This window comes from Physella acuta, unplaced genomic scaffold (genome assembly GCF_028476545.2).
Source record: "Physella acuta isolate Inbredline_101_S28 unplaced genomic scaffold, ASM2847654v3 ptg001058l, whole genome shotgun sequence".
In the NCBI taxonomy this organism is placed as follows: domain Eukaryota; kingdom Metazoa; phylum Mollusca; class Gastropoda; family Physidae; genus Physella; species Physella acuta.
In genome coordinates this window covers 260,568-279,754 of record NW_026732575.1, presented here as the reverse complement: position 1 = coordinate 279,754, position 19,187 = coordinate 260,568, and the positions used below count along the sequence as shown (strand labels likewise).

General features: G+C 32.0%; 4 protein-coding genes across 6 annotated transcripts in view; all 4 read right to left on the bottom strand.

The window, feature by feature from the left end:
* Nucleotides 1–19,187, bottom strand: part of LOC131955175 (angiopoietin-related protein 7) — a 273,399-nt gene that overhangs the window by 198,001 nt on the left and 56,211 nt on the right. The window lies entirely within an intron of this gene.
* LOC131955178 (angiopoietin-related protein 7) overlaps nt 1–19,187 on the bottom strand; it is a 61,462-nt gene that overhangs the window by 2,360 nt on the left and 39,915 nt on the right. Inside the window, exons 1-4 of one of the 2 annotated variants that reach the window (XM_059319188.1) lie at nt 7,145–7,309; nt 4,967–5,907; nt 4,511–4,624; nt 1,048–1,167 (exon numbers count right to left, since the gene is read on the bottom strand). In XM_059319188.1, coding sequence (XP_059175171.1) covers nt 1,048–1,167; nt 4,511–4,624; nt 4,967–5,907; nt 7,145–7,199 — 1,230 coding nt within the window. In that variant the 5' untranslated portion in view covers nt 7,200–7,309. Of the gene's footprint in view, nt 1–1,047; nt 1,168–4,510; nt 4,625–4,966; nt 5,908–7,144; nt 7,310–19,187 lie in introns of those variants that run through there. The other variant, XM_059319187.1, reaches the window with a different exon arrangement.
* Nucleotides 1–19,187, bottom strand: part of LOC131955176 (angiopoietin-related protein 7-like) — a 123,213-nt gene that overhangs the window by 82,039 nt on the left and 21,987 nt on the right. The gene's annotated exons all lie outside the window — the stretch shown is intronic.
* On the bottom strand, nt 9,598–16,529 carry LOC131955179 (fibroleukin-like). The gene is made up of 5 exons (XM_059319189.1): nt 16,412–16,529; nt 14,234–15,171; nt 13,820–13,933; nt 12,354–12,473; nt 9,598–11,916 (listed from the first exon to the last, which is right to left on the bottom strand). Exons 1-5 carry the CDS (start codon nt 16,464–16,466, stop codon nt 11,545–11,547), a joined length of 1,599 nt encoding a protein of 532 aa, XP_059175172.1. The 5' UTR covers nt 16,467–16,529; the 3' UTR covers nt 9,598–11,544.

The window sequence follows — 19,187 nt, the reverse complement described above, 5'->3', positions numbered from 1 at the left end:
AAGTAGTAATTTTTGCTATTTCCGATTTCTCAAAAACGCATGTGAATTTATAAAGTACTAATAATATTCCGCACGATTTTGCACATTTTATATGGTGTTCACTTGGTGTGCAATTCTTTTTTTCTACGAGATTTTATTCTTTTTTACTTTCTCGTATATGCGAAGTATAGAGAAAGTATTGTAATCGAGCACAAAAATCACTTGAAATTTTAACGATTTTCCCCGTATTACACCTCATTCCTTCATCACATCCGAAGTATAGAGGACTTATTATAAACTGGCAAAAATTATCAATCCAGATTTATCAAAATTAAGAGATTTTATGCGTAATCCAGTCTGAAAAACTGGGCTTTGCAATTCTGTCCGTATGTCTGTGTGTCTGTCTGTCTGTCCGTGTGTAAACACGATAACTTGAGTACCGTTACAGCTAGGTTGATGAAATTTCATATATAAGTATTTTATCAAATGCGTAGATCCCTATCAACTTTTGAGCGATTTCCGATAACCGGAAGTGGTACTTTTTCTACTTTGAATTTTTCCAAAGCCTATAACTTGAGTCCTATTTCAGATAGATATATGAAATTTCACATGTAAGTAAGAGATCTAATTATCTACTTTCTGTTAAATATTGAGTAATTTCCGTTGACCGGAAGTAGTAATTTACGCTATTTTCGATTTTTCAAAAAACAATTGTCAATTTTTAAAGTACTAATAATATTGCGCACTATTATGCACTTTTTTTATTTGGCGTTCACTTGGTGTGCAATTCTTTTGTCTACGAGATTTTATTCTATTTTTAAAACTTTAAGTATATAAAATGGATTAAAAATTATGTCTATAGCCCGAGTTCCCATTCCCTGTTATTTTCTTATAAGAATATTCGAGAATTTTTAGGGGATATTACTCCCGGTGTTTTATTAGTTATATTTGTAGAATGCTATTTGTAGAAGACATACTTTATTTAAGTGAAAACTAAAATTTAAATTTACGTTTTGTGTTCCATGTGATCCTAAAAGGGTTAAAGTTAAAACTAAATATTAAACGTACGTTTTGTGTGAGGTTTGAGATCCAGTCATTTCCCAGCCAATAATCTCCATCCAAAGATCCAAAACCATTTTTGTAGTCGCTCCAGTTTCTTTTGAAATTTACGTCACCTTTAACACGTCTCTGAAACAAATTTAAAACACGAAAATGTTTTACATTAATGTAAGGTCGTTTGACAATTGCAACCTCAACTTTAAAATTTTAAAATAGACTAATGTTTCTATTTATCCCCACTAATGAATAGTTTTACCGATTCGTAAGTGTTGACAGCTTAATGTCAACATGTATAAAAGAAAATAACAAACAATGGCAGATATTAGAAACTATAAAATAAAGACAGTTTTTTTAGTTAAATCAGACAAATAGAATTATAATACACACTAAAGTATTACAGAAACATGAAAGTAATTACTATGGAAGCAATTAAAAAAACAGAAACACTTGCTTTTATAAGCCCGGTCAAAAAAACCCTGGACATAAACCCCCTGGACATAAACCCCCCTCGACATAAACCCCCTGGACAAGCACCCCCCCCCCCGCGACATAAACCACCTGGATAATAACCCCCCCCCCCCCACGAATGAGGTGTATATAAGGAAACAATAACGATGATGCGAACAAAAAATAAACGAAATTAAATTAAATTAATGTAATTTTTTAACGACTAACAAAAGAGTTACTACATAAAAGCATGCTACTAGACAGTCAAGGAGTGACTTTGGTTGTATTAGATCAAATATCGGGCATCGACAACACCTTAGATATAGGTCAGTCACCTTTTGGAGCCGTGCGGATCAAAGCAACACATTTTTAACAATACAAAACATATGAGAGACAACCTATGTTTCCACTTGATTTGTGGAACATGCACACACATGCAGAAGACCATATAACAAAAACAAACAACTCGGTTGAAGGCTGGCACAGAAGTTTCCAGTCGAATATGGGATGTTGCTACACAAATATTTGGAAATAACTTTATTAAAAAGGAACAATCGTTCCAAGAGGTTAAAGGTACACAGATTAATCCCGGTCACTATTGACCAAACAGAAAAAAAAAATATTGATAGCAGCGCTCGAATTTTAACTGTTGTTAAACATTTTAATGAGCCCACCTGTGATGGTACGAAAAAGAATCTTTGTTTGTAGTTCTTCTTGTTGTACCAGCTGTGAGGGTGGGGATTTTTAAGAAGGCGGAACGAATGAATCCAATAACACACAGTTCAAGTTCCAAATACAAGTTCTTTATTCAAATGTATATAAAAAAATCAAGTTTCTACCCAACTAGCCTATTCTATACTCTCTCTGTTTACTACTACTACTGCTAACTGTTCACTATACTACTAACTACGCACTCCCGTGACCACTCCTAACACTAACTAACTGTTCTCTAGCTCTGCAAATTACAACCGTCTCTAACCGCTTCCTAACACCCTCTCTACTCCTCGCTAGCTACCTATCAACTGCCGGCCTAACAGTGGCCCACGCTTCACTGGTCAGCTGACCGTCCCACGTGACCGGTCAGTTCATGTATTTTTATTGGTCTCTCTCTCTCTGACTAGTCTGACCAACTTGATATAGCCCGCTTCTGCTATCTACCTGAGCTCGACGCAACCTTGCGTCATCACACCACCATTATTGAGTATTTGCGAGGCATCGCTCACAATCTGTCTTTTTAAAGTTAAAATAAAAATAAAACAGTTTTTTCTAATGTTTGTTTTGTATTTAATTATTAATTTTGGTTCTCATATTTGGGGGAGGGGGTGTCCAGGGTGTTTATATCGCGGGGGGTTTTTGTCCAGGGGGGTTTATGTCGCGGGGGGTTTATGTCCAGGGGGTTTATGTCGAAAGGGGGGGGGGGCTTTTGTCCAGGGGGTTTATGTCCAGGTTTTTTTTGACCGGACACTAATCGAACAACTGTCCTTACACAAGAATAATCTAATAACTGCAAAAAGAAAGCAGATGTTTTATATTTTAGTAGAAAACTTACTTAACGTATCATGTGAATTTAGATGACGCACATGCACAAATAGTATATTTAGGTCAGAAGAGGTACAAGCTATTGTTCTTGAAAGAAATCGTTTGAAATAGAGATGGGAGGGGGCTGGATTATTAGAGATTTATCTTCATAAAGCTTCCGTACGTTAGTCTCAAAGCTTCGGCGGAGGTCAAGACACACAAGTTTTGCCAATGTTGCCGATACAACTATTTAGAAGGGTTCGGTGTATGCGCAGAAAAAACTGGTAGGATTCGGTACCTCCAATAGGTTAAAAACCAATTGTTTTGAGTGTAGTTTGCAAAAGGTGCAAGCTTTTTCGGTCTAGTTTTGTTCGTGCCTTTAGAACAATTTCGATAATAGTGTATTACAGTTTGGAATTATCAGTTAGGTTGAACAAAGTAATAAACTTTAGCAGTCATCGTGTTGTACCTTTTTTACATCGTTTTGCATGTCTAGTTGCCCTAACTATATAAAAATTGCAGTATTAGGACTCGTTATGAAACAAGAAATAAAAAAATGATCGATACAATACACTAATTTATATAAAATTTCGGCAAGAGTGTCATATTCCTTTTCATACGATTAAACAATCTTACAATACATTTTAATACAATTGGTTTCCTTTATATGGTCTCACCATACTAGTGTAAATTCTTAGGATGCTCGTAGGAAAAGCGGGAAGGCAGTTATTGTGGGTCTAAAGTTTATATGTATTTGCAGTTAGACAATCAAGGTATAAAACACATAAATCAGTATGTAAAGGCGTATAGCCATTATATGTCTTAACTTAGACTGTATATATTTAAAAACTACAGCATAAAAATGCTTTGAAATTATTTTTCCAAGCTTTTTGTTTTTGTTCGGGGTAGGTTCGGCGCCCGGGGCGGCCGCCTCCCTGGCTACACCTCTGCATAGCATGCTAATACAATTTTGCTTACATTAAAACAGATTTTAAAAACGTATTAATAATAAGGTTTTATATCATTGTATAAAATAGTATTGAAACGGACAGCTCAATCCTCTCACATAGCAATAATAATGTAAAAGAGTAAATAAATGTTTAAAAAATTAAATATTTAATAGTAAACTACTATTTAAATAACTAAAAAGAAAAGATACGGATGTTATCTATTTTAAGCCCCTGTTTAACTGCTCAAATAGTATTTTTAATGTACTAAAACCCGAAGCCCTAAAACAGCTAAGGAGATGCTATTGTGGTACGTTTTCTTTTAACATATTTGGACACTGAGCTTATGTTGATAAATTGTAAGAAGAAAGAAACAAATAGAAAATACGCAACGTTTTGTAAACGTAATTTCAATTGTAAAATGTAAATGGTTAAAAATCTGAAATTAATTCGACTCAAAGTTAGGGCAAATAACATAAAAGATGCAAATCAATTTAGGAAAAACTGAACAGAATGCTAATAGTTGACATGGATTATAAAAGAATAAAAGCATACATTACTTGTATAACAATCCATCCACCACCGTCTGTTTTGGTATCACACAAGGCAAGTTTACTTTCATTTAGTTGGATCGTAATTTGTTCTGGTAGTATTGAAATTTCATTCCTAACACACTTAATATAGTGAAAATATAATTTAGTTTTAAAACGTTCACAGTAATAAAAATACATTTTAAATGCATTATTTGTATTGGCCAAAGATAAAAAATATATATTTAAAGCATCCTGCCGAGACGTTTACATCTATATAATATATACACAACCTGCGCATATTTCAATTAGAATAATATAATTTATCATTATTTTCTGTTAAAAAACGTTTCAGTTATTGAAATTAAATGAAATATCATTTAATAAAAAGTGCATGCTTGTTTCTTTTAAATGAAAATCTGGTTAACCTAACAAACTAGATAAATACAACAACAAAAACTTAAAATTTTCTGTAGAATAATTTACCTGTTTTGTAAATTTTAAAATCAAAGCATGACGGTTATATTCGTCTTTAAATTCGTGTATAGTTCTGTTGAGACCGGCTACCAAATTTAATGTGGTATTAATATGCTCTTGTTTGACAGCTTTCTCTATTTTCGTTTCCATCTCATTTAATCTAATACTGAGTTGTTCTGTTTTGTTATGTGTGTTTCCTAACATTGTTTGCATTGATTCGTTTAAAATAGCCAAATTCATTTTGTTTAACTCTGCCTTCGAACTCATCGTCTGTAATGTTTTGTTTACATCAAGAGTTAAATTCTTTATCTGTTGATCCACCATGTCCTCAAGTGTAGAAGAACTGATCTGTTTATAACTGTTACTTAACTCTGTCTCTGTTGGACCAAAACTTTTGTCTGTGCTTAACTTATCGCCACCAGAATGTGACATCTGTAATGACATTGTCATGTCTGCACCTTTCAGTCTGTCTGGGTCTTCAAACGATTTGAGAAAATCGGCCATTGTGTCAACAGATTTAACATAGTCAGATGTTTTAGCTTTCAAGCTCATCATTAAAAATGACTCGCGAGATTTTCTTTGTAAACTCTCCGTCTTCTTCCAGATTCTATTCATAGATCCTGTTGTATTCACATAATGTATTTCACATAGGAAAATGTCATCATTGCAGTCTGAGTTATTCGAAAAAAAGATTTTCAATTCAGAAAATGTTTTCGATATTTTCCCCTCTACTCTTGTTCCAGCCCTTTTATAATCTTCAAGCTTTGAATCTGATTCTGAAATAGACGCCACTAAAATCTTCCCCTCTGGTTCACTGATCCTATAGACTGACATGTTGACAAGAGTTGATATCTGAGTGTCTTCTATTATGTTTTCTGCACACTGGAGTTGTGCACAAAATAAATCTTTGCCATGGTAAAAATATTCTCTATTTATGTCAATCTGTACACCTGAAAACAAACAAAATACGTGCCCACTTCTATGAGTCAATTATTTAAAATAATTCGAATTTGCTAAGGTGTCGTCTTAGCTTAAATATATCTCTAGCCATCGCGTGCTGGCAAGTAAGGATTTAATTAAATAAATGATTTAATGTGGATTGTAGTCTATGTTTTGCTGATGGCTAGACTAGAGCAGCTTTTGGTCTTTAAATTCTGGCTTTCAAGAACAGAAGAATTTCATACACAATGATAAAGCTAAAATATATATTTTAGAGCGTTGAGCGGAAGATCTATTGCCGGAAGCACACGGACATTTAAGAAATTCCTAAATGCCCGAATGTACAACAGAAGTAGATAGTTCAAATGTACTTGCCATTTAAAATCTTCAATCTCGACAGGCGGTTTGACCACCAGGCCGTTTAAATTAAACAGATTTTTAAAAGTGCGATATACTGTCAGCACTGTATGAAGTATAACATCTATCATCAGCCTATAGATTTTTTATATAAAACCAGCATCCAATCTCAGTCGAAAGATTCTCATATAGAACCCACTGTGTAAAAGGTTGACCAGAAATATCAGGTACGAGAGAGACAGAATCAAATTGGGCTGCAACAGTGGACAGTGAGAGATTAAGGCACAAGATCGATGTGTCTAGTGAAGCTTTATGCCTCTTACGTTGCTTAAATTATTTGTAGTAACGGTTGCAAAGTCGGATATTCAAAATATAGTATCTGGAAAGTTTATTGGTATCGAGAAAGGATTATTGGTATCTGAAAGGGTTATTGGTATATGAAAGGGTTATTGGTATCTGAAAGGATTATTGGTATTTAAAATGGATATTGGTATTAGGTGGGTTTTCAATATCTGGGAAGATTATGTAGTGGTTTGATCCAATTATATGTGCCAAATAATTTTTATTTTTTCATTTGAAAACGTAAAATATTCAACATGCAAAAAGAAATTCATGAAAATCATTTGTCACTGTAAGTAGATTGTTTTTATTATGACATGTTCTCTAAAACTACGTTTTAACAAAAACATTGTTTTCCTTACAGTTTATATGAAATAAACACATTATTTTTTAAATTGCGTTAAAGTTCTAATATCCTTTTCCGACACGTACTGTTTTGAAATTATTGGTAAATTAAAACCAATTACTAAAAAAATGATTATAATTAAACAATTTTACTAATAGATTCAATCATTTGAAAATCTTACAAATATATTAGTTAAATAGTCTTACCTGTACTTGAAATAATATGTATTGTGATGAACATGTACAGCACAGGGAACATCATCGTGGTAGTGATGTTTTATTGATTAAAAAAAATTAGAAATCACGAAAACACAAAACTTTATTTTATCGACGTGAATCTCAACTAACGAAACAGAAATGCGGGTTGGTTTAAATAGGAATATCCAGGTATCCTTTTTGCATTTTTATCTAACTGACGTCCTGAGAGGGTAAATCAAATTGATTTTCTAAATTGAGATTTCTTTTACAAAATATTAAGACAGCAATATGCCAAGTTCTAGTGCACTTTCCTAAGTTTATCTACTCAAGTGACGTTTTTAATTTTTTAACTTCTTTGCCAAATTTTTTCGGCTACACACAAAAAACAAAATTTGCTTCTAAATTGAGTTAGAATTTCCATGAGAAAATGATGCGACGAAAATACTCTAGACTAGATAAATAGTGATGAATATGATTACGAAATTAACGGTCGCAAAAAAATGAGCAGGTAAACTGAAAAACAGATCTTAATTCGGACGAAAATAGAGCAGGTAAAGTGGAAAACAGATATTCACATCGATCAAATGAATACAGGGAAGCAATTTTTTTATGGAATGTGGGGTTTAAATGTACAGGTTATCATCGTGTAATCTTTAAACATGTTTACATCGTTGATAAAAATAACTGACTGGGATAGACATTCTATTTTAAGCACATCTCAGCATGGGCTTGCTGATTGCAAGCTTTTTTTTTCAAACTATTTTAAATCTGGGATGTATTTTAAAAACATCCTTTCCATTTGATATGGATAATTTTTTGTTTATCTGATAAAAATGCGTGCCATTCTAAAAAAAGTACCGATAGCTTGTTTACCAGCCAGCTGCAAACCTTTCTATCCTCTCCACCCTCCCCCAACCAAGTTATTCTCTAATGTCTAGATTGTCCACGTGACTCAACGCAATATTGATGCATGAAAGGGGAAGCAACCAAATTATTTTCTATTCTTAGTTACTTTCGCACGTGGAGTTGAGGGCCGTCGGTCCAACTCGCTTATGCTCTTGGTTTTATATTTTACTCACTTTATTTTTTTTACAGTTGTACTATACTTTATCAATACATTCTTGTTATCGACACAGTTAACTTTTGCAATCAATTAACTTTTATTTTGAAGTTGTCTTTAAGTAAAAGATCCCTTAGTATCAATTTGTGTTTATCCTTTAACACAAGTAACATATTCTATTCTACTAATATTATAGACACACAATTTTTATTCGATTACAAAGATTATTTAGATGGAACAAGTTTTACACTAATTATGTGTTATACTACGGGATTTTATTCTACTTATAAAACTGCTGCCTAAAACAAAACATATTCTGAAATAATGGAAAATAATTGATCGAATGACAAGTTTTAGTTTAGATGTAACTATTTCCTATGCAGTAAAGTTGACACTTTTAGTTTTTAAAATCCGGTTCTATTAAAACAACAAAACAATAAATACTGCAGGGAGACAACCAATAAAGGGTAGAAAGATATTTTTGTTATAAGTGTTACGCCCCTTAAAATCTTAGGAATCGAGGTGGATATTGAAAACAGTTAACACGCAGAACCTAAAAATAAAACGGTAACGAACACATCAGTATGATTTGGTTAATAGTAATCAGTTTAACAAGAATAGTCAATATATACTGTAGGCCTACTACATGACACATTTTAATATTGGGATTTTTATCAATGCTTATAAAATGTAGAAGACTATTTTTTATTACTAAAACAACATTTTGGGAGATCCATGTTTTAATAGGAACCTGAGTTGAGGACACTAAAGCTAGTTGTTAGAAATAAACGGCTTTGACTATAGATACTTTGAACAAAGGGGCTCTGACCATTAGGTCTTGGACCAAAGCAGGACTTTGACCATAGGTGCATAACCTATGCTGTTTACGGTAATAGCTTTACACTCAAACTGATTATTTACTACAATATCACTTATCAATTATACATTTCAATGCCCAACTCCATTGATCAGTCACACGTGATTTCACCTAAATAAATAATCTCTCAATAAACTTTTTTCTTAAATATCTCGCAATGGTAGCCTAGCATCAGAATCTTTTCCAATATGGTTGTCGGTAGCTGTGTCATCCAATTTGGTGTCTTCGTTGTTGATGTAGGCAGTTTCCCTTGACTTAAAATATGGCGGATACCTGAGTGTAGCGCTGATAATAGACTGGTGAATAGCATGAACACATTTTAATTTTTTTTTATTTATTTCACTTTATACAAATTTAATTGAATTGCTTCCCTTATTAAAGGGATATAAACAATAAAATAAAAAATATATATATTATATATTGTTACGTCCCCTTCCCGTGTCATTTCGAACTAGTTTGGGAATTCGTAAACAAGAAAAATAACTAATAATGAATAGTCATAATTAGCAGCTTTTTCTACAAGTAAACGGAACGATAAAAAAATACAACTATCATCAATACCGCCACAACATCTAACATTATAGCAATATAAACAGATAGTTATATTTCAACGCCAAGGGTAGACAAAGGTACAGAAAACCCTTGGCGTTAAAATATCAGTTTCTGTTTATATTGCTATTTCAGGTACAACGCCTGTTTCCACCCCCCCTCTACACATCTAACACTATAAGCAGAATACTAAACACGAAGTCCTAAATGGAACTACCCTATTTCTCCCAAACGGTCAATTCTAGTCTAAGTCTACAGAGATCCCGTGGGCTCCCCCACCTCACGAAACACGTCCCTGCTAGTCTACTAACGCTGTATTGTCTTGAACAGCCCGTCCACCTACTAGCGTGAGGGACGGAGTGGCCTAGCGGTAGAGACCTGGTTGCTAACCTGTCTGTTTGAATTCGAGTTTAAGTCAGTAGACCGTTGCATCTCATAATAATTCTAGAACTAGTGATGTTTATTGTCAGTCAATTCATTTTTTAAAGGAAGAATTTAAAAAAAAACCACAAGCTTTAAAAAAAAAAGCTAGACAATCGTATTAAATGTTTAATAAAGCAATACATTTATTTTGATACAAGTAGAAATTACTTTAACAAGTACTTTCTTAGGATAGCACCTGTGTTAATAGCATACTTAGTGTCTAAACATTGTTGTAAAAAGTTAATTTCACAACGTTGTATTGATTTAGGTCTTAAATATGATTTTATATTCAATTATCTTTAGTATTTTACTACAATATGCAAAAATATATAAAGTACCATATCTTAAATTTAGATAACTTAATTTTTTTTACCCCGATGACTTGGATCGGTATTTTTCTCTATTCCGATTTCTCAAAAACCTTCAGAAACTGATAATTATATATTTATATTATCATATTGTAAGAACTTTGTAAGAATGAATTTTTTTCTCGATAAAAAGAGGTTTTATCACAAGCTTTAATATTTCTTTATCCCAATTAAACCTTGACATCTCAGCTCATACTGTTTTGTAAGATAATATAACAATGTTTATTTAATTGTATCGCCGTCACTGTTTTTTTTGAAAGGATGATTGCCATCCGAAAACGTTTGAGAACCTGTGGTATAAATAATTGATCCTCTCTTTGGTCGTTTTGTTCTCGTTCATTTTTATAAACAAATTCAAAATTGTATATCTAACAACTATTTAATTACAAAATTCTTATTTTCTGATTTCTAATAAACAATCTTATCGTTACTTAATTTATTTTTTAGTTTTTACAGTATTGGCAATATGTGTGCACGAGTACAGAATTTGATTTTCGAACTCCCATTTCCTAATTATTTAAGTAATAAACCGGGAGTGATCTCCCCTAAACTTTCTCGAATATTCCTATATAAAAAAAAAGGGTATGGTGACTCGGGATATAAACATGATTTTTAATCCATTTTAAATGCTTCAACTTTTTAAAAATAGAAAAAAATCTCGTGGAAAATAATTGCACACCAAGTGAACGCCAAATAAAATGTGCATAATATTGCGAAATATTATTAGTTCTGCATAAATTTACATTAGTTTTTTGAGAAAACTGAAATAGCGTAAATTACTACTTCCGTTTAACGAAAATTAATCAAAATTTAAAAGATAGTAGAAAATTAGATCTTTTTTTAACGCGTGAAATTTCATTTACATGTCTGAAATAGTGCTCAAGTTATAGGCTTTTGAAAAATTCAAAGTAGAAAAAGTATTACTTCCGATTATCGGAAATCGCTCAAAAGCTTATACGGATCTACGATTTTCAAAAAAATAATTAAACATTAGGCAATAGCCTTCAATGAATAAATATGTAAATCTACATAAATGCAAAGCTGTATTTACAAGATTGGCGAAATATTGAAAATATTGTCATGCATCAGCCAATTTATTACAATGTTTTATTTTTGCGTTAGTGTTTTATAATCATGGACGTCGTAGCTTCATCTCCTCGAGCTCCATAGAATCTCTATAGCCTGTTATACCGGCCCAGTTAATGCCTTCACCATGATCTTTACTCGCCCATACACCGTTAACGTTCACCCGATGACATCCGTCGTTATACCACCAGCCGCCTTTATTACTCACAGCACAGTTACCAGACCATCCATCATTGTCTTTATCTAAAGTGGTAAAAGCAGTTCCATTGTGATAACTAAAGTTATCTGTAGCGTTGCCTGTCTTGAATGTAAACCTTATCCTATACAAAGCTGCTTCACTTTCAACCGTCACATTACTGTACACTGCGTAGTATGATTTACCTTTATATTTCATGTCGAATCTCAGATCACTGTAGCCCTGTAAATAAATATGTTGTAATTATGTTTTATAAATTAAAAGTTTTACAATATAAGCTTAGAGTATTATAGTTAGTCGTATAAATGATGTAGTGTGATTAAAAAAAACAAGTGTAAGTCTTTTAAAATTATTGTGCAAATATTTGATTTTCTTCTAAACTGGAAAAAATAATAATGAGTAATCAATGTTTAGTATATCCTTTTACGGTCATCGGAAATTAAATATGATTTACATCTTTAAATATCTATAACATACAAATATTTTAAAAGAACTTTTGTTTGTAATGTTACAAAGCCTTGACCGTTTTCAGAAAAACAAAAACTTATAAAGAAAGTTTACGGATGAGAATAAAGCTGAACATATTATTTATTTGTCTGTATGTCAAGTTGAGTGAAAATTTGAAACTCATTTATAATTTTATTTAGCATCGAACTTACGTTTATTGTAAGATTTGAAATCCAGTCATTTCCAAGCCAGTAATCTCCATCCAATGTCCCAAAACCTTTTTTGTAGTCGCTCCAGTTTCTGATAAAACTCACGTCACCTTTAATACGCCTCTAGATGATTATAATTAGAGAAAAATACGATTAGTAATGAACCACTAGAGAAGAGACTTATGTATTTTCCAAATGCAAAAATCTATTTAATAAAACCTAGAACTATATCTAAAATATAATCTGAATTACCTAATACATTGCGCATTGAATTTCACTGTCAAATTATTTTTAAACGCATACTAATATTAACGTATATTTTAATAAAAGACTATAAAATTATTATTAAATAATTGCTGTATTTACGATAGCTGTTTAAAAAAAAACGATTATCATAGATTGACTAATCTATAGCTTGCATTTGCAAATTAACTTAAAATGTTTTTTTTTTTTTAAATGACGTAAATTTTGAATAGAATGTAATTTTTCCTTAAGTTAAACCTTAAAATCCATATTATATTGAGCTTCTTAGTTAAATGTACACAAAACAAACTCTCATTAAAAAAATAAATCCACAAATATAACAACAAAGTAAATTTTATTATTTTACTGAATATTTTTGATAGTCAATAATTTTACTTAGTACGCTAGTCCACCAAGCAAGTAAAACCTTCATTCAGACATGGGTAGGTGAGGAGATGTGTAGAAATCTACATAATGAATTTTTTTTTTCAATTCGTCATTTCATCAGAAATTGCAAAAGATAAACAAAACAAAAAAAATTAGTTTTAGGGCACAGCCATGACAGGAATTTACCACGTGCCAAACGGTACTAGTTACTTTCTCGTATTCAGAGTGTAGAGGAAGTATTGTAATCGTCCCCAAAAATCACATACAATTTTGACAGGTTTCAATTGGGTTTTGAAATTCTGTCCGTATGTCTATGTGTATGTATGTATGTATATGTGTGTCTGTGAACACGATAACGTGAGTACCCGTATAGCTAGGTTGATGAAATCGCATATATTATTTATTAAGCTACATCAAATGTGTAGTTCCGTATCAACATTTCAGCTAATTCCGATAATCAGAAGTGGAACTTATTTTACGTTTGAATTTATTAAGTACTAATTTTCCGCACTATTATACACATATTTTTTGTCGTTTACTTGGTGCGCAATTCTTTTTTCTACAAGATTCTAAACCCTTTTAAAAAGCTTAAGTAATTAAAAATGTATTTAAAAATTATGTCTATATCCCTAGTAGCCATTCCCCGTAGTGTTATATATGAATATTCGAGAAAGTTTAGGGGAGATCACTCCCGTTTTAATTAATTTAGCATTTTAATTAACAGTATCGCATATAAATTAAACGGTCTGGCGAGTTAAAGGGTAAACACATGTTTACATTTTTAAAAATAAAATAATCTGCTGAAATGTAAACTAAAATCTATAAAAAAAAAACGTTACCTGAATGACAATCCATCCTCCACCATCTGTTTTGGTATCACACAAAGCTAGTTTGCTTTCGATTAGTTTAACACTCGTGTATTGTGGTAGACATGAGTTCTCGTTTTTGAAACACTGACAATTAAATCATTATAAAATATTATAAAAACATTTAGTCATGTTTTTATAAAGTATGTTTCTTTCATTTAATTATTGTATTGTGTAGCATATAACAATGTATATAAAATACTTAAAATATGTAGATAGAATATATTCGTCAGCTTTTAGCGGATAGGCAAGTTATGGTAACGATAAGAAGACAAAGTAGCATTGTTTAAGTTATAATAATAATTTTAAATAATCGTTCAGCTAAAAGAAAAACAAATGAAAATTTACGTAAATACGGTAAAAGAAGAAAAATATACTAATCGTTACCTGTTGTGTTAATTTAAATAGAAACATATTTTTGTCTTGCATAATAACTTCTTTGAGACCGGCAACCAAATTTAAAGTTGAATTAATATTCACTTGTGTGGCAATTTTTTTAATACTCGTTTCCATCTCATTTAATCTAATACTGAGCTGCTCAGTTTGGTTCTGTGTGTTGGCTATTTTTGTTTGCATTGATTCGTTTAAAGCAGACAAATTATTTTCGTTTAACTCTGTGTTAGAATTTAATTTATTTTCCATAATCTGTAATGTTTTGTTTACATCAAGAGTTAAATTTTTTATCTTATCATCCTTCATGTCCTCAAGAGTAGAAGAACTGATCTGTTTATAACTGCTATTGAACTCTGTTTCTGTAGGACCAAAACTTTTGTCTATGCTGAACTTATCGCCACCAGAATGTGACATCTGTAATGACATTGTCATGTCTGCACCTTTCAGTCTATCTGGGTCTTCAAACGATTTGAGAAAGTCGGCCATTGTGTCAACAGATTTAACATAGTTAGATGTTTTAGCTTTCAAGTTCATTATTATAAAAGATTCACGTGATTTTCTTGGTAAACTCTCGGTCTGTTTCCCAATTCTATCAATATATCCTGTTGTATTCACATAATGTATTTCACATATGAAAATGCAACCATTGCAGTCTGAACTATTTGATAAAAAAATATCCAATTCGGAAAACGTTTTCGATATTTTCCCCTCTACTCTTGTTCCAGTCCTTTTATAATCTTGAAGCTTTGAATCTGATTCTGAAATAGACGCCACCAAAATCTTCCCCTCTGGTATACTGATCCTATAAACTGACATGTTGACAAGAGCTGATATCTGAGTGTCTTCTCTTATGTTTTCCGTACACTGGAGTTGTGCACAAAATACATTCTTGCCGTGGTAAAAATATTCTTTGCTCAACTCTATTTTTAGACCTGAAAATAAATAAAACACGTGTCTGTTTTTAGAGTCAAAGGAATAAAATTATTCGAATTCTTTCATGTCGTCTAAGCGGAAACAGATTTTTTAGCCATAGCTTTGCAGATGCTAGAATAACTAATAGTACTAATACAATTCGGCAACTGGTTACTAAGGATCGAAGGAAATAAATTCTCCTCACAGTGATATGTGCTCTTAAACTTCCTGGTGGATAAACTAGAACAGCTTTTTAACATTAAATTCTGGCTATCAAGAACTGAAATTTACGCTTATAGAACTGAAGAATATAGTTGGAATGTGCTTGCCATTTACTATCTTCAATAAAGATTTCGATAGGACGCTGGACCAGCAAGCAGTTTAAATTAACATAATTTGAAAATCTGGCAATATATTGTCAACAGGTTCAGGAAATTAAAATCCATCATGAGCCGATATATTTTTATATGTAACACGTAGAGCGAAAGTCGGACCAGAAATATCTGGAGCGAGAAACGAGAGACAAAATTAAAACATATGACAGTTGTGGTGAAGGCAATGATCTGTTAAAGCGATATGTACCCTACTTGGACTTCAATAGTTTGTAATGACGGTCACGAAATCGGATATGTACAAAACATGGTGGTCTGAGAGGATTACTGTTTTATGAGAGGATTAACGGTATCTGAGAGGATTATTAGTATCTGAGAGGATTATTGGTATCTGAGATGATTATTGGAATCTGAGTGGATTATTATCTAAGAGGATTATTGGTATCAGTGTCGATTTTTCGGTAGCTAATGGTTTAATCCGATTAAATATGCCAAACATTTTGAAAGTATCATTTAAAAGAGACAGTAAATATTTCAAGTAATGCAGCATCGCAAAAATCAAAAGTGTCGAAAGTGCCGCTAGGTTTTAAACCGTATTATTTTCAATAGTTAAAAATTGGAAAAAATAATGTTGTCACTAGTTCGCACGAAAGCGGTTTGTTTTTATTATGGCATGCTCTCTACAATGCTTAAAGTTTTTATTTTAATTTGTTTTGTTACAGCTAATATAAAATAAACACAAGAAAATCTCACAAATTAATAAACAAAAAAACATTTTTTTATTGCATTTGAGTTTTAAAAATCTTTTTTAACAAAAAGTTTTCTAATTTTTTGGAAATAAAACTAATTTATGTTTAATTAGACAATATATTTAATTAACTTAATTATGTGAAATATTTACGTTTATATAGCATTTACATAGACTTACCTGTGCTAGAAATAATATTTACCGCAATGAATATGTACAGCACATGGAACTTCATTGTTATAGTTAATTTTATTGATTAAATATTAGAAAAATCACAAAAACATAGAACTTTACTTTAACAACTTGGATCTCAACTAAACAAACAGAAATGCGGGCTGGTTTAAATAGGGTTATACAGGTATCTTCGTTCCCATTTTTATCGAACTGACGTCACTAATTAAGATAGAGTAATTCAAATTTATTTTTACCTTGAAATTTCGTTACCAAACTATTAAGATTTGAAAGTACCAGGTAGGCCGTTACTGGTGCACTTTGATACTTTTATCTATTCATTGAAGTTTCTACTTTTTTACGCGATCCGTTCTAAGCCAAAAAAATCTGCTTGTAAATTGAGTTTGGAATCATGTGTAAAAATGAAGCGGTGAAAATTCTCTAGATTAGATAAAAAATTAATAATATTATTAACGGCCACGAAAATAGAGCAGTAAACTGATAGACAGCTATTAACAGCGACGAAAATAGAACACTAGCTTTGAAAGCATAAATTCACGTCAATCAAATGAATACAGGGTAACAGTTTTTTATGGAATGTGGGGTTAAAATGTACTGGTTATCATCGCGTTATTTTCAAACCTGTTTACATCGTTGATAAAAATAACTGACTGGGATAGACATTCTAGTTTAAGCACATCTCAGCATGGGCTTGCTGATTACAACGTTTTTTTCTACTTTTTTATACCTTGGAGGTATTTTTAAAAATCATTTCCATATGATATGGATAATTCTTAGTTTATCTAATAAAACTTCGTATGACGGTAAAACTGTACCGCCATCTTGCTTTCTGCTCCCTTCAGCTACATACTTTCATTTCCCTCCACCCTCCCGTAACCAAGCTTTTCTCTCGTTGGTTAGATTTCTCACGTGACACACCGCCATATTACTGCAACCCAAAAAACTCACTCTCTTCTTACAGATTTTCATAAGAGAGTTCAGGGCCTTGGGTTATTCACCCACACTCTATTTTACTGTTTGTTATTTTTTATATTTTTATCTACTGCAACATTCTTGTAATTTATGCAATGTATATAACAATATTAAAACGTATTTGCTAAATCTAATAAGTGCACATGTAGTCTACTATTGCAGTTCACTTTTTTTTTAGTAACTTATTATTTTATTACAAGCAAAGAAATGCGGAGTTTAAATAGCTCGTTTGCCATAAACCTTCTCAATAAACTTTTACTTGCAAGCTGTAAACTCTTAAAAGAAATGTGGATATCAGACTTTTACTGTTACAAGCTACAGTATTTTTATTATGTTCTCATCCTGCCTGAGACTTAGATCACATGGCAGTAAATAACTTACTTATTTTTATTATTTAAAACACAAAAGATCATTTAATTTAAATCGAAGTGGCGCAGACCCTCCTACCGGTTGCATTATATGATTCCTGCTAGTATTACACTAATATGATATACATTACTTACTAAAACGTACTGTTTATTATCAGTTGACGCTTCGTGTATAAATTAAAACCTATTTTATTTAGAATTGAGAAGTCTTTCTATTTTTAGTCGCAAGATATTATTAAAAGGATGTAGGTTTTTAAATGGACTTACGTGCTTTGACCACAGGTGCTTTGACCATAGGGGGTTTGACCATAAGGGGTTTGACCACAGGTGCTTTGACCATAGGTGATTTGATCATAGTGGGTTTGACCACAGCGGGGCTTTGACCACAACGGAGCTTTGACCACAGAAGGGGTTAACCATAATATATAGCTTTTAAAATTAAAATTATAAATTGTTATTTGTTCAAATTTGTGATACAATTAATACGTTACTGTACATGTTTCATGGGAGTCCATTATTAGAAATTAACCTACTTAACAAAGGTTAAAAACGATATTATAGTCTCCACATAAAGGCTTGTACTACGCCTCAAAGAATTTATTTTAAATATAAATGGAACACAAATAATTAAACAAATAACAAATTTTACAAATAAATAAGGTAGATGTACTTGAAAATACATAAATATAAACGATAACAAAGGATAAAAAAAACATGCCAACAGTATAGTCATAGCCAAAGAAGTAATACTAGTAGGGTTAGATTACTTTTATCTATACATCCTGCCACAATTTTTAAAAATATAATTACAAAACTTTTAAAATTAATCCCTACCAATGCGCTTGTTATCAAAAGCCAGCATTGGACAAACCACCTGAGATCAACGACCCTACATAAACAAAAAGCATGTGATCAAAGACCCTACATGGACAAAACACCTGTGGTCAAAGGCGGACACGACGCTTGTGATCATACACCCGTTGACAAACCACCTTGTGATTATAGACCATCTGCTAAGAAAACACCTGTGGTCGAACCCCCTATTGTCAAACAACCTATGGTCAAACCCCCTATTGTCAAAACACCTGTGGTCAATGGCCCGCGCACCTTTTAAATCTATTCATGGATTATAGTAGTAGAGTTTTAACTAGACATTTATTTTCAATAGAATATCTAAAGAAAAGACACATAGAAGTAGAAGAAGAAAAGAATTAAAACAGCAACCTTCATAACATTATGTATTATGATAACTAAACCGTAACAAAATAAAATAATGCTCCATGCCACCTACTAACCGATATACTTTACTATAACACATTTTTCTATTACTTGCATTCTTACAGAAGAATCCACTTTACAACACTTTATCAATGCCTCCTTGTTATCGACGCACAGGTGTCTGATTACATATTTTGCCTTAATTA